This window comes from Carassius gibelio, chromosome A9, assembly GCF_023724105.1.
Source record: "Carassius gibelio isolate Cgi1373 ecotype wild population from Czech Republic chromosome A9, carGib1.2-hapl.c, whole genome shotgun sequence".
Classification (NCBI taxonomy): domain Eukaryota; kingdom Metazoa; phylum Chordata; class Actinopteri; order Cypriniformes; family Cyprinidae; genus Carassius; species Carassius gibelio.
Window position 1 is genome coordinate 26,355,111 of NC_068379.1, and position 14,331 is coordinate 26,369,441.

Below are 14,331 nucleotides of genomic sequence, written 5' to 3' on the forward strand. Positions count from 1 at the left end.
TCAGAACTATAATTTTTGATAAGTGTAGTAAGATCAGTACAGCACTGCAAACTAGCTAAAATACAACTGTTCACTTGCTAACACCTGTTTGCCTTATATCTGACTGAAGGTAGCAAAGTTATGTGCATCATGCTCTGGTTTAATTTTTTGTTTATTATTTTTTTTTATAAAAGCCCATTTCTGCAATTATAATAATAATAATAATAATAATTTATTAGATTTGTGAAAAATAATTGAAGAATTCTGACTTTTTTCCAAGTTTACATCTTTTTTCTTGGAATTCTGAGTTTAGGCCTACATCTCGTAATTCTGACTATTTCCTTGGAATTCTGAGTTTACATCTTGCAATTCTGACTTTTTCCTTTGAATTCTGTTGTAATCTAGCAATTCTGACTTTTTTCCCAATCTTATTTTTCTCTTTATTATAACTATTATATTTGCTATTGTCATTTTCATTGTTTATGTACTTCTTTTTTTCATTACTTTTGTTCAATTACCATTGTGAATTAAATGTCAGTATGAATAATTATTTGCAACATTAGCTATGTTTCCACCCAAAAGTGCAAATTTAACTCAAACTGGAATATTGCATAAAACATTTGCGAGTAAAGCAGCGTTTCCATCCAACGAGTCAAAAAATTGTCACTTCCTGATAAACTGGCACTAAATATCTCCAAGAAAACTAGGAGAAGCCACTGAATATAATAATTTTCATATGTAATAAGTTACTTGCGCTTCAGAGAGACACAATAAATGTGGTCATTGCTTCAAGAGGTGGATGCTTTCTGTTTGCAAATGCAGTCATGTAGGAAAGTAATTATACAGAAATACTTTGACAGACTTTCCTCTGGCATTTCAGAAAGACCAGAACAACATATAAATGCTTTGAACGAGATATGTCCTCTGGTTAGTCAAGTTCTCCTGTCTTTATATCACAAAGTCACATTACTTTTTCAATGCACAGGTGGAATTTATTTAGAAAATGTGTTTCCATCATAGTTTTCTTATCGGATAAAGATACATTTGTTATGCACATTTTTGGAATTTATGCGCATCTTGATGTTTCCATCCAGCATTTTTTTTAATGTGATCATACAAAATGTGCTTAAAATAGGTGTATGGAAACATAGTTATGGAATTGAATAAAATGCTTTACAACGGTTTCATAATTTATTCATTTTTTTTTTTTTTTTTTTTACATGAACACTGAAGCTGTTTGTACTGAATCAAGCTCTATAGAAATAAATGTGATAGCTAGCCTATACTCGCCTCTAAAAGACAAAACCCATTACTTTGCAATGCATGTCGGTCAGATGAGCTCTTCCTGTCTAAGTGGGCGATTTTGGCCAGAATAAACTGCAGCATACACAATTTTTGTTTATTGCTGTGACCTCATCGGTCATCGCTCACGTCACAGGTCACTCTGACCAGATGATCATGACCCCAGTGGGTGTTGAAAGAGAGCGGAGGTGTGACTAGCTGTGACTTCCTGTTTTTCGGCGTTCCTCACTCTTTATTAGCCTTTTCAAACACTAGACATCTCTGTTTTGCTCTTCATCAGTGTGAGAGAGTGAGTGGGAGAAGAGAGGAAGTCAGAGAAAGACACTATTGACAATAATGTAAGATCATACTGTGTGTTTCTACATTAAATAGTACTTGCACTGAATGCATTGAATGTCAGATGACCAAAAATGCACAGTATGCAATAAAGCACACTGCATGAGATTCTGTATCCCATAATGCAGTGAACTCAACTCGACCTTCTATCTCCATTGTGATGAATTAACTGGAAGAAAATACATGTTGTTTGATCTGACTGCTGATTAAGACATTTTTAAAATTAGATTCAAAATATGAAATTAAATTTAAGTAATAAAATGCATTAATAAAAGTAATACAAAGTAAAATAAATTAAAGTAAAAACTATTTTATTAGATAACTGCATGCTGGTTAGAGTTGTTTTAGTATCATTGAGATATCAGAGGTTTTATTCATATCTTGAATTAGTTTTTATTTTTATATTTTCTGTTTTCATTTTTATTTTCATAAGTTTTGGCAATTTTGTTGTGTGTTTTTGTAATTTTTACAAAATTTATAAAATGTTTAGTTGTAGTTATTTAATCACATCAGGTTTAACAAAATGATTATAAGAAATGTTGTCTTGGCAACTTGCTGAAATAAAACATGTTTTTGTGTATTTAATTTTATTTCAGCTAAATTTGAATTTATTTCAACCAAACAAAAAAAAGTTTTATGGTTCTGCTGATGAGGTCATGTGACCAAAATGTAGGCATACTACATTCAAAAATGTTAGTTGTCACATAACATTTGAAGCCTGTAGTTTATTTCACCTAAAGTGACACAAGAAAATGTAATAAAATCAGTGTGATGGAGAAAAGAAAGACTTGAGAAGCAGTGTCTAATCAGTGTTGTGAAAAGCGTGTAATGAAAATACATCTGAGAGCCATGTTCTGTATTATTATTATAGTGCTCTGCTAATTAGTTTGGGTTCTTGAGTTGATAGCGTTCAGGGTTTCCAGAGAAAACCGCCTGTGGATTCTGCCACATTTTTAATCTAACTCAATCTCAGTGGCTCTATTTGTTTTTATTAAGATGATTGAATCAATCTTGTGTAAAAAGAGTCAGTCAACTCATGTTAATGCTAAACATGCCTGTCGACTCCACTGGGGCTGTGAACATGATTACTTCAGATGTTTATCAACCTGCTCCATAAAGAATCAATCTGCTGCCGATGGGCAATATTTAGAGGATTTGCAATATATTTGCATTTATTTTACTGTCAGCATGTGCTAATAGGGCATTTAAAACAAGTTTTGATCTCTGTGTTTGATCAGGAGAGCCGTACCTCCTCAGTGCCCAGCGCAGGTATCCCGGCGGTGGGATGCAGGATCCCGCTGGTGTCCATCCGTTCCCGCCCGCAGACGAAGTCCTCAGACTCAGCTTGGCTAAAGGGGTCTCCATGTCCCTCCCATCATCCCCTCTCTTGCCACGACAGACAAATATGATGGCGGCTCGCCCGTGCAAGAAGTCTCCAGGTGGGATATTTATCATTTCATCTGTTTTAAAGCATCGAAATGTCTGTGCTTTAGCAGCTTTTTGGCCGAGTGATGGGCTGCTCTGGTTTGGCAACAGCTGCTGTTCTGTAATTCACTTTGGTTTTTCTAGCAGTGCATAAATTACAACCGTGATCAGTGTAGTTTCTGAGTGAATCTCTCAAGAACATGTCGAGGTCGCCCTGAAATAAAAATAATCTGGGCATTAACACGCTGCGAGCTTCACGTTGTCTATTATAATCTGAATAGGGCGTTCATCTCTGGGGTGTGGTCGCATTAGAAGATAATGAAGGGAGACGTGAAAGACTGGACATCATGTTGTTTTCATATGGATTACTTTATCACAGAATATCTGTTTTCGACAGTTTAGTTTAGTTTAAAAGCAGACACGTCAAGCTTTCTATAGATATCTCTCTCATGTCTCTTCGTTGAGTATTCACTGAGTTAAAGTTCATTTTAATGACGTGTTTGTACATGACGATCAGCGCAGACAAAGGCTGCAGACAGCACACCTCGTTTGTTATCTTTATTTTATAAATGCATAAAGTTTTGTTGTTGTTTTATCTGTATACAAAAAAAGCAGACCCTTTACAGATTCGATTGATGTATTGCTCTTATCTGTACGATTAAAACTGAAAGTGTAATTTAAGTTATTTTCGGGGTTATCAGGATAAAATGCCACAAAATGCGTATTAGGGCTGCACAATGTGTCGTTTAAGCATTGATATCGCGATGTACGAATCCACGATAGTCACATCGCAGGATGTGTGATGTGGGCTGTCATAGTTGATCCGTTATTCATTAACTGTACAGTCCAGCTGCTCCCCGGCCCTTGACGAATGTGATTTGTGGATTTATTGCACAGATAAACCATCATAGAGCCACAGGAAAATATGATATGAGCTCATTTAAAAAAGAACAGGTAATGAATTAACCAATCAGTTACTGTTCAGAAACTATTCCTTTTAAAGCAACCACATATGGTGAGAAAAGTGTGTTAGTGTGTGTGTGTGTGTGTGTGTATTTTTTTTTAGTTCAAACATTTTTTAGATATATAATAATATTTATTTAATCATGTTTCATATTGCATTTTAAAGCATTTAAAGAAATTAGAAATTATTTTTATTAATATTTTATATGTACTGACAGACTTAATTTACTTGATGATTCGATTCCAGACAGATTTGTCTGCTGAAGTACTGTGCGTGCACTGATGAAAACCAGTCAGACTGAATCTAATGAGATATTAAAGTTATTTTTCTGATTGTGTAAATGAGTTTAAATGAGTAAAAGAAACGAGACACTGCATGTTCACCAGACTAGCACTTTCGAAGCATGCGCATTTATTATCTTGTGATATGAGTTCAGCTAAACTCAGAGTGTAAATGCTGAACTGTGGCAGTCTCCTCAAACCAGCGGGTTATTGATCCTTTTAAAGCCATGTCACATGACGCTGACACATATTATGTGCTGTTTTCATCAGGAGACAGAGCGACACTTTGCCTCATTACTGACCTCTACTGGAGACTTTGTGTCATTACCTCTCAAGGTCAAAGGTCAGACGCACTGCTGAAGTTGTTGTTTCAGTAACAGCGAGGCTGTCCAGTGATATAGTGTGGATGGTGTTAGCAGATGTTGAGACGAAGATGTCTTCAGAGAGATGGGAGATGGAGTATCTTTCAGTATGTCGGGTTCAGTGACTCTTTTGTTTTAAAGCTTGGATTAATAAAGCATGTTTGACTGTCACGACAGATCTGATGTAAAGTGTTTAATGTGTGTGACAGAAGCTTCTAAACGCTGCTCTAAACTGTAATCGAGAGCAATGATCTTAGTCTCACTTTAAACGTCCTGAAGGTCCTCATGCCCTGTCGACATTCACACTTAAACCATCTGTCTTACACGTGTTCTGCTATCATGCGTACTTTGAGACGGATCCAGAAATGCATTTCCATCACAATTACTAAAACAGATGTACATTAGAGAGATGTATAGGGAAGCAGATTCCTAGCATATTTATTTATTATATTTATTTTATAATAATTTGTTTTAATATAAAATATTATGTATTCTATTTTTATAATATTTTTTATTATTATTTTGTATTGTATTTATATTTATTTAACAACACTTTGTTTTAATAATAAATATAATTTATTTGATTTAATTAATTTTTATATTTATAATTTTTTATTGTGAATTTTTTATTTTATCATAAAATAAATTTTATTTAACATTTTATTCTTAGATTATATATATATATCTTGTATTTTATATTTATTTTATAATATTTGTTTTATTTTGTATTGGTATATTTTATATTTATTTTATAATATTTTGTTTTAATATAAAATATAATTTATTAGATTTTTTTACATTTTTATATTAATGTTTTTTAATGTGAATTGTATTTTACATTTTATTCTTAGATTTATTTAGCATCATATTATATTTTGTATTAATTTTATAATATTTTTGTTTTAATATAAAATAGAATGTATTCTATTTTTGTAATAGTTTTATTATTGTTTTGTATTCTTATATTTTATATTTAATAATATTTTATTTTAATATATATATTTTTTCATTTTCATATAATTTTTGTATTTGTTTATTGTGAATCTTATCTTATATTTATATTTATTATATATTTCTTGACAAATATATTATCTAAATATCCTGTTTATAAGTCTTTTACTCGATAAAATATAAATCTGTTAAGATGGCAATAATATTAGTTAGCATCTTTTCACAATGAATTGAGAACTGGATTTGGTCCAGTTTTCACATTGGTCTGAACAAAAATGTCCGAAACTGATTTAAAATCTGAGAATGATCTTCATGTCCTCATGTTTAGATGAGTTTGATGAGAACATGTCAGAACATGATTTGATCATGCCTTTTAAAGAAATAGCGTTTCAGAGTCCAGACGGTCCTGCAGAACCAGTATGATCCGGCTGGGTTCATGTTGATTGGTGATGTTGGTGTGACATGGACCAGCCAATCAAATAAGATCTGGATGACAGCTTCCTCTGTTCAGTGTTTCACTTCACAACTGTGGACGTGTCTTCAGTCTGAATGCATGATTCACAGTCGGCTGATGTTTCAGAGTAAAGAGCGCTGCTCTCTTTCTTCTGGGGCTTTTGTTGTCCGTATAGAAGATCTCGTGTCTGGGTAGAACCACGCAAATATTCTTTCACTTTGCTCCATGTCTTTTAAAGTCTGTGGATCTACTCACATGTGCAAGAGCTTATTTTTTATATTATATATATATAATTTTTTCTGAGATCATTGTAATGCATTATGAGGTTGCCGCCTTCATTAATTGTGGCCAGCAAAAGGTTTCTTACAAAGCAGTGTCATTAACACTGGGATTAGATGTTTCTTCCTCTCTCTCTTTCTCTCTCTCTCATTCTTCCTCTGATGTATTTTATATTTTTTGCATCTTCTCAGATGTGCTGTCGGACCTCAGTCTGAGTTAGTACCTGTTTGTGTTCTCCCCCAGAGATGAGACTCAAGCATTTTAATCACAGATGTGTGTGTGTGTGCCTCTGTGTGCCTCTGTGTTACTCTGTGTGCGTCTGTGTGTGTGTGTGTGTGTGTGTGTGTGTCTGTGTGTGTCTGTGTGTGTCTGTGTGTGTCTGTGTGTGCCTCTGTGTGCCTCTGTGTGCCTCTGTGTTACTCTGTCTGTGTGTCTGTGTGTGTGTGTGTCTGTGTGTCTGTGTGTGTGTGTGTGTGTGTGTGTGTGTGTGTGTGTGTGTGGATTTATTATCTCTCCCCTGAAGCCAAAACTTGTTCAAGAACTTTATGGAATAAAATATATGAGTATTTTCTTCCACACGGATAGATGACTCAGGCATTTTCAATTCAGTGGCAGAACTCATATATGAATTGTCACACTGCCACTGATGCCAACTTTAAAAGGGTTTTCATGAATATCATATGAATTACCAACAGAAATGGACTTCTGTGTCTGGTTTAACATTTGTATGCATTTCACTGCAGGCGTCAATAGATGGCAGTGTACATCACTGTGAGAGATATTAGAGCATTAACTATCACTCTGTGTGTGTGTGTGTGTGTGTGTGTGTGTGTGTGTGTGTGTGTGTGTGTGTGTGTGTGTCAGTAGAGATGCTTAAAGGCTCCTCAAGAAGCACAGCTTCCACTAACGTTTCCCCTAACATTATGTTCAAATATAAAGTGATTTTGATAGTAAAAATCTGTCTTTAAATGTGTTATTGTGTAAAAGTAACATAATTTGCTTTAATACAGCCCCAAAACATATTTGGTCACTTAAGCATCACTTGTATGTTACTTACTCTTTTTTTTATGTATGTATGTATGTATTTATGTATGTATATATATATATATATATATATATATATATATATATATATATATGCATGCATTAATTTATGTAGTTAATTAATTTAATAAATAACTATGTATTTATTTTAAACAATATTTATTTATAGTGGTTGTTTCTAAAATAGTTTTTTGGGCGGCTAATTTACTATCATTTATACAATATTATAGTTTTTGTTTTAATTTTTTTATTATTGGTTTCAATGTGTTTTTATTATATAATTGTATCATTTTTATTTAATTTAAATTTAAACTAACAAATAAACTAAAATTTTTGGTAACTTGCTGAATAATATTTTTTTTATTGTTTATGTTTATTTTATTTCAAGTGATTATTGTTTTTTTTTTTGTTCTCAGTTTAAATTGTATTAAACAGTAAGAAGCCTGCTAAGAAGTCTTAAGCAAACTTCTCTATTTAATCTAATTTGCATCTGGGATTTTTATTATTGGATCTTGATAAGTGAGTGTTTCATATCAGAATTGAGGATCTGTGTTGTCATCTGAAATGAAAGATGAAGCAAGTAATTGCATTAAGATAAAGGATTTATGAAGACTGTTGATCTCACTGCATCATAATATTCACAATAAGAGCAGCGATGTGCATGAAGAAAATAAACCGCTTTCGGAGAGGAATTTCAGGATGGCATGACCTTTTGTGTGTCACATGCCTTTCATCTCAAACCTGAGGCTGTTTTTTATACACATTATTTGTGTTAGCGACATAAGTGTTTCAGTGACAACTAGCTGCAGCTTGTAAACAATGTACAGTAGCTAACAAATGAAATGAAAATGGTCCCAGTTTACATACTCAATATGTGTTTCTGGTTGTATTGTGCTCGATTTATCTGTGCATGTTGTTTCCAAAATAGGCTTTTTAAAATATATTTGATTCCATCATACGGCTACTGTTAAAAAGTAAAAAAAAATTTAGTCATTGTTTTTTTATTTTATATTCATCAAAAACTCCTGAAAGAAAATGTATCACAGTTTCATCAAAAATAAAACAATAATAATCGCATATGTTTTTTTTTGCAGTAAATCAGTATATTAGCATGATTTCTGAAGATCATGTGACACTGAAGACTGGAGGAATGATGCTGAAAATACAGCGGTGCATCACAGAAATAAATTACACTTTAACACAGATTCACACAGAAAACAGTTATTTTAAATTGTAATAATATTTCACAATTTTTACTGTATTTTCGATCAAATAAATGCAGTCAGAAAAGACTTCTTTCAAAACCCCAAACTTTTCAACAACGGTTTATTTTTCCAACCCTTGCCTCCAATCAGCTGTCTCCATTCTGGTATGTAGCTTTGCATTTATTAATTAATAAAAATCAAGTCTGCTTCACATTATGTAAGTAAAATAGTTTGGGACTGCAGTTTCAAGTCTCTTCTAGAGGAATGTGTTTATAATGTGTGCATGCTCGAGTAGACGGAGAGAAACGCACACATTATACGCACACGATATCTCACACCCGTCTCTTAAGAGTTGAATAGCGCTGGTTTCCTGCTGTAGTTCACATTCCCCGAGCTGTGGACATTGTTGCCGAGTTCACCCGCTCTTTACTCTTTACATAAGACTCTTTCTGATTGAGCTTGGACTGATTCCGTACGTCTCTTTCTGTTGTGAAGGACCCATCAGAAAGCCCAAGTATGTGGAGAGTCCTCGCGTTCCTGGAGATGCGATCACGTCGTCGCTGAGGAAGCTTCCTGATGGTGAGACTGGTGAGTGAACACACATGCTTTTATTCAGCTCACAGATGTGTGTGTTTCAGAATCAACCTTTGTTTTTATTGGAAAGCGTAGAAGATTGTTGATGACGTCAGTGTTCCCACAGTCACAGATGACTGGGAGATAGTCACGAAAATTATTGTAATTGGTTTAATAAATATTTTTAGTTAGGCTCCGATTTAAAATGTTCTGTTGGTTCCATTATCTACTCTAAATATTATCATAATATTGTGTGATTTTTTTTTATTTTTTTTATGATAAACAAAAAAGAATAATAGAGTTTTGGGTAAAATGCAGTTTTTCTTTAAATTTGCTATCATTAAATTATTCATTTCTGAACATTATTATTATTAAGAAACATTATATTAATTATTAATTATATTAAGAAATATTATTATAATATTTTTATTATTTTATATATATATATATATATATATATATATATATATATATATATATATATATATATATATATATATATATATATATATATATATATATATATATATATATAATATTATTATTATTATTATTATTATTATATACATATTGCAGTACATTTGCTATGATTTACAGAAGAGACCAACTAAAATATAATTCAGTGTAATAATCTTGCAGGCCTATTTACAACAAATATATATTTATGACATATTAGACTAATTGCTTTCACCCCAAATACTAATTCGTTTTAATTAATTATTATTATTTTTTTTTTTTACATTTGTCGCTATCCTGGGTTTTGCCCATTTGTCTGTCATTTGTTTTACTAATTTAAAACACAATCAAATGTAATATGCTCTTATTCTTTTATGTATATGTACACATCAGAATAAGCAAGTTGTTTGATTTTTGCATAAATATTGTGTTACACTGAATGACAATGTCTATTTAAACCAAATCTTGACATTTTATTCTCTAAAAACTTATTTGAAACCTTAAAAGTAGATGTAATGTGCTTTCTATGGACATAAAATCACTTTTATAAATGTATTTTGATGAGGACATCTTAACGTATTTGACCCATGAACATAATATTGGTCAACATGATCTTTAAATATATATTTTTGTCCATTTATTTTTATTTTTTTCACTTGAAAATGACACATTTCATAAGTTAAATTGGCAAAATCCATTCTTAATATTATTAAAATCTATTATTATTGTGTAATATATTATCATTATTATTATTATGTAAAATACATAATAATAAAAATATATTTTTTTTCCAAGCTATTATTTTTATTGGATAAAACTACTCTTCAGTTATATTAAACATGTTTTGCATTACATTTGGTATCATTAAATTGCATTATTGATATATGATCATAATATTGGCCACCCTGATGTCTAAATAGTGCCAATGTTGAAATCCTTTTGCTGTAAATGCACAATTCTGGAGCAGTCATAATTCGTTGGTCAAACATTTGAGAATATTTCGTTTATTTACTTAAATGTCATGTTTTGTCTGTTTTTATGTTAAATTATGTATGTAAGCAAAGCAATATGTGTGTCATTAAATCTGCTTCATGCATTGCTTCATGGGATAATTGCGTGTGTGTGTGTGTGTGTGTGTGGTGTATAAACACACTGTAGAGAAACGGTGTGCTGTGTGTTGTCAGCAGTGTGTAGTGCAGATTCTGTGCTGGGCAGACACAGAGTTAACAGTGTTGTCTGTGTGTATCTTTAGCTCATATCACTGGACACTGGATTGTGTTGGTCAGAGGAGTGCGTGAGACATCAGAGCTTTCCAAACAAAAACTAAAGCAGCGTATAACATGGGATTTTTCTTGATGTGGTGCTGGACATTCACATTGATGTCTCACAACTAATGATGCACTAGGATTTTTATTATTATTATTATTATTATTTTTATTATTATCAAGCAATCATTATTAATATAATATTATTAAAATATATAAGTAATTGTATTGACATTTGAATGACTACTGGGTACATTTTAAAGTTTTTGCATTACATTTGCTATCATTAAAGTTTATTATTAATATATAAATATATAACTAATTTTAAATTTATTGATAAATTAACGTATTACTGGCCAGCCTGATCTTTGAATTTCTATATAAATTTAATTTTATCAAGCGCCAACCAGTTTTCATCTCTGGTGGAAAAAAGTGATTATTTTTTGCAGTTTGCATAACACATATTCATTCCTCAGGAAATATTTGATGTGGCATTCTGAGCATGCTGTTTGGGTTGGTTAGTTGTTAGTTGTAAGTGAGATGCTTTAGATAGTGTGAATAGTTAAGGGTGTGGAAGTAGGTCTTGTTTTCTAGCTGGTTTATGTGCTGCATAGCTTTCAAATCTCAATGACAGCCCAGTTAGCTCAACTATACCTCCACACACACATATAAGGGTCAACACTGTTTACATGGGGGTCTGTCACATGTTATTTTAACCCTGAGAGAGTTTCTATATATATATAGCAGCATCTTCATTCATTCCCACAGGCTCCAGTTTAACATCGCCTTCAAGTCATGTTGAAATGATCATATTCATGAACACAATATTTTCTGTCAGCCCTGACTATCAAAGTTAGGTTTACGTCAGTTAAATCAGCATAGTGGAAGATAATTGCAGTATCTATAAATGTATCTATATGTCAATGTTTTAGCTTCAGTCTTAGTTTTAGCAATTGTAGTTTAAGTAAATATTTTAAATTTAATATTTTAATATATTTTATTTATTGTTTTAGATTTTATAATTTTTCATTTCATGTATTTAGCAATTATAATACATCAGTTCATGAACATAACAATCCGCTCATTAACGTTATATTTATATATTTATTATATATCAGGTATTTATTTTTTTTCTATTTTAATAATTATACAAATATTATATATATATAATATATATATTAGGGGTGTAACGATACGCTTATTCGTATTGAACCGTTTGGTACGAGGCTTTCGGTTCGGTACGCATTATGTACCGAACGGTTCGTTGGACTAGTTAATTATATTTTTGAGAAAAAAAAGTGAAATATAATGATATGCGTTCAACAAGGTAGCCCAATGACCCAAACGACGTAACAGGCAACGCCCCTGACACCCCCGAAGAAGAAAAAAACACCAACTTACATGTTTATGTTAGGCTACTCAGTCAGGCGCTCGCTCACTCAGTACGCGCTGAAGGCTCGTTGCAAAATAGCCAATGCGTTTAACAGACCAGAAATAGAAAGGTCCTCCAATAACCAACAGGTCTGGTGTTTGGGTGCACTTTGGATTCCCTGTAAGCTATAATGGTGATGGCAAGAGAGTGGTGGATAAAAAAACAACGGTATGTCACATCTGCTAAATGACAATAGGGTACACCAGCGAAAAAAAAAATCACCAGCGGGAATTCTTGAAACATGTCAACTTATTTACGCCAACATCACATTAGTGTGTCAGTATCTGGGAAAAGACGAAAAAAAGGAGAAACGCACGCAACAAACTATCCCCGCACCGCACCATTTAGACATTTCCAACTGATTCAAACAGGGCAAAAGACATCAACGCGGCGATCGGTAGGCTTCATTTACGTTATAGCCGCGAATATGAGACCTTACTATTTACCATTCATTCTGTCATCACCATTATAGCTCACAGGGAATCCAAAGTGCACCCAAACACCAGACCTGTTGGTTATTGGAGGATCTTCTATTTCTGTTGCATTAGACATTTCTCAACGAGCCTTCAGCGCGTACTGAGTTAGCGTTCACATATCATGCCTAAAAACGCGTGGAAAACACTAGTCGCACTGCTTTCTCCTCCTTTCCAAAACGCTCGGGCAGAAGCGCTCCTGAGGCGTCTGTCTTTGCTAAGCAACAATGACGTGCTGCTCTCTCCATGAGATGCGGAAATTTCAGCAAAGGATAAATGGATTTGCAGCTCTAAAAATCGCTTGCAGTAGCTCTGCTACTTAATTTATTTCAAAATTGCAGTCCATATACAACTATGATCAGCTGTTCCTTCATCTTTGCTGAGCTTTCAACGTTGTTACGGGAAAGGATGAAGCTGATTGGTTAGTTCTTGTCACATGACCCGCGGTGCGCTTGCAGCATTCTGAAAAGTTGAGATGTTTTTACATTTTGCTGTATCTAAAATGTACCGAACCGAACCGTGACATCAGTGTATCGTATCGAACCGAACCGTGAATTTTCTGAACCGTTACACCCCTAATATATATATATACTTTTTTAAGCAATTACAGTTCATCAGTTCATGAGCGTTTTTGTAAATATTTTGAAAAAAGATTTGCTTCATTTATATTTTTCGTGTATATGTATATTTCATATTTTAGTTTTAATAAGTTTAGATACAAATCACTATGATTTTTAGAAATATATTTTTTATAAGTTTTAGTTTTAGTTTGTATTGTTTAAAAGCAGTAGAGGAGTTAGCATTCATAGCTTGACATTGAAACTTAGCAAAACCTTTCTGAATTTAAATCCTTATTTACATTTTAATTGCATTTACACAGATGTTTAAATGTAATAATGTACAATAGAATCCCAATGAAGAAACAATTCATAAGCACTGTGTATTTGCATTATCGCCACTTTAACTCCATATCGCCATCTGCAGGAGAGGAGTGTTAACACATGCACTGGTGAAATTACTAGGGTTTTATATTATTAGTGCTTTATTTAGGTTTAGTTTTTTGCTTTAATTGTTTTCAAAAGTTGTTTTAGTTTTATAACTCCTGAACTCATGGTTATGGTATTCTCCCACCGCAGAGATCAGCGGGACACAAAACAGCTCCCAGCATTCCCAAGATTTCCCAACCTTCCCGGGAATGTGGCGGCTCTCTCCTGTTCTCACGCCTCATCTCCCAAACATTCAGTAAAAGTGTAGTTGAAGGAAGAAAGCAAACAGTGCCATGTGGAATTAGTCAGCGTGCTTCACTAATAGCATTAATAATACATAATTAACCCCAGTGTGTGTGTACTTCATAATGATTGTTAATTACAGCTTCGAGTTATTAAAACGCACTTGTTTCCTCGTCACCTGAAGTCAGAGCGCTCCAAAACAGTTGAGTCTGAAAACTGCTGCCAAGAGCAAATCATGTGTCAGTAAAGCAGTGAAGAAAAGTGCATTTTCTACAAACTGTTGCTCCAATATATTAGAAGCTGTACTAGTTATTGTTTGAT

At 33.0% G+C, this 14,331-nt stretch overlaps 1 protein-coding gene across 2 annotated transcripts in view; it reads left to right on the forward strand.

Moving 5' to 3' along the window:
* Positions 1–14,331, forward strand: part of LOC128020271 (protein TANC1-like) — a 152,915-nt gene that overhangs the window by 51,496 nt on the left and 87,088 nt on the right. Inside the window, exons 3-4 of one of the 2 annotated variants that reach the window (XM_052607106.1) lie at positions 2,856–3,056; positions 9,078–9,170. In XM_052607106.1, coding sequence (XP_052463066.1) covers positions 2,856–3,056; positions 9,078–9,170 — 294 coding nt within the window. Of the gene's footprint in view, positions 1–2,855; positions 3,057–9,077; positions 9,171–14,331 lie in introns of those variants that run through there. The other variant, XM_052607107.1, reaches the window with a different exon arrangement.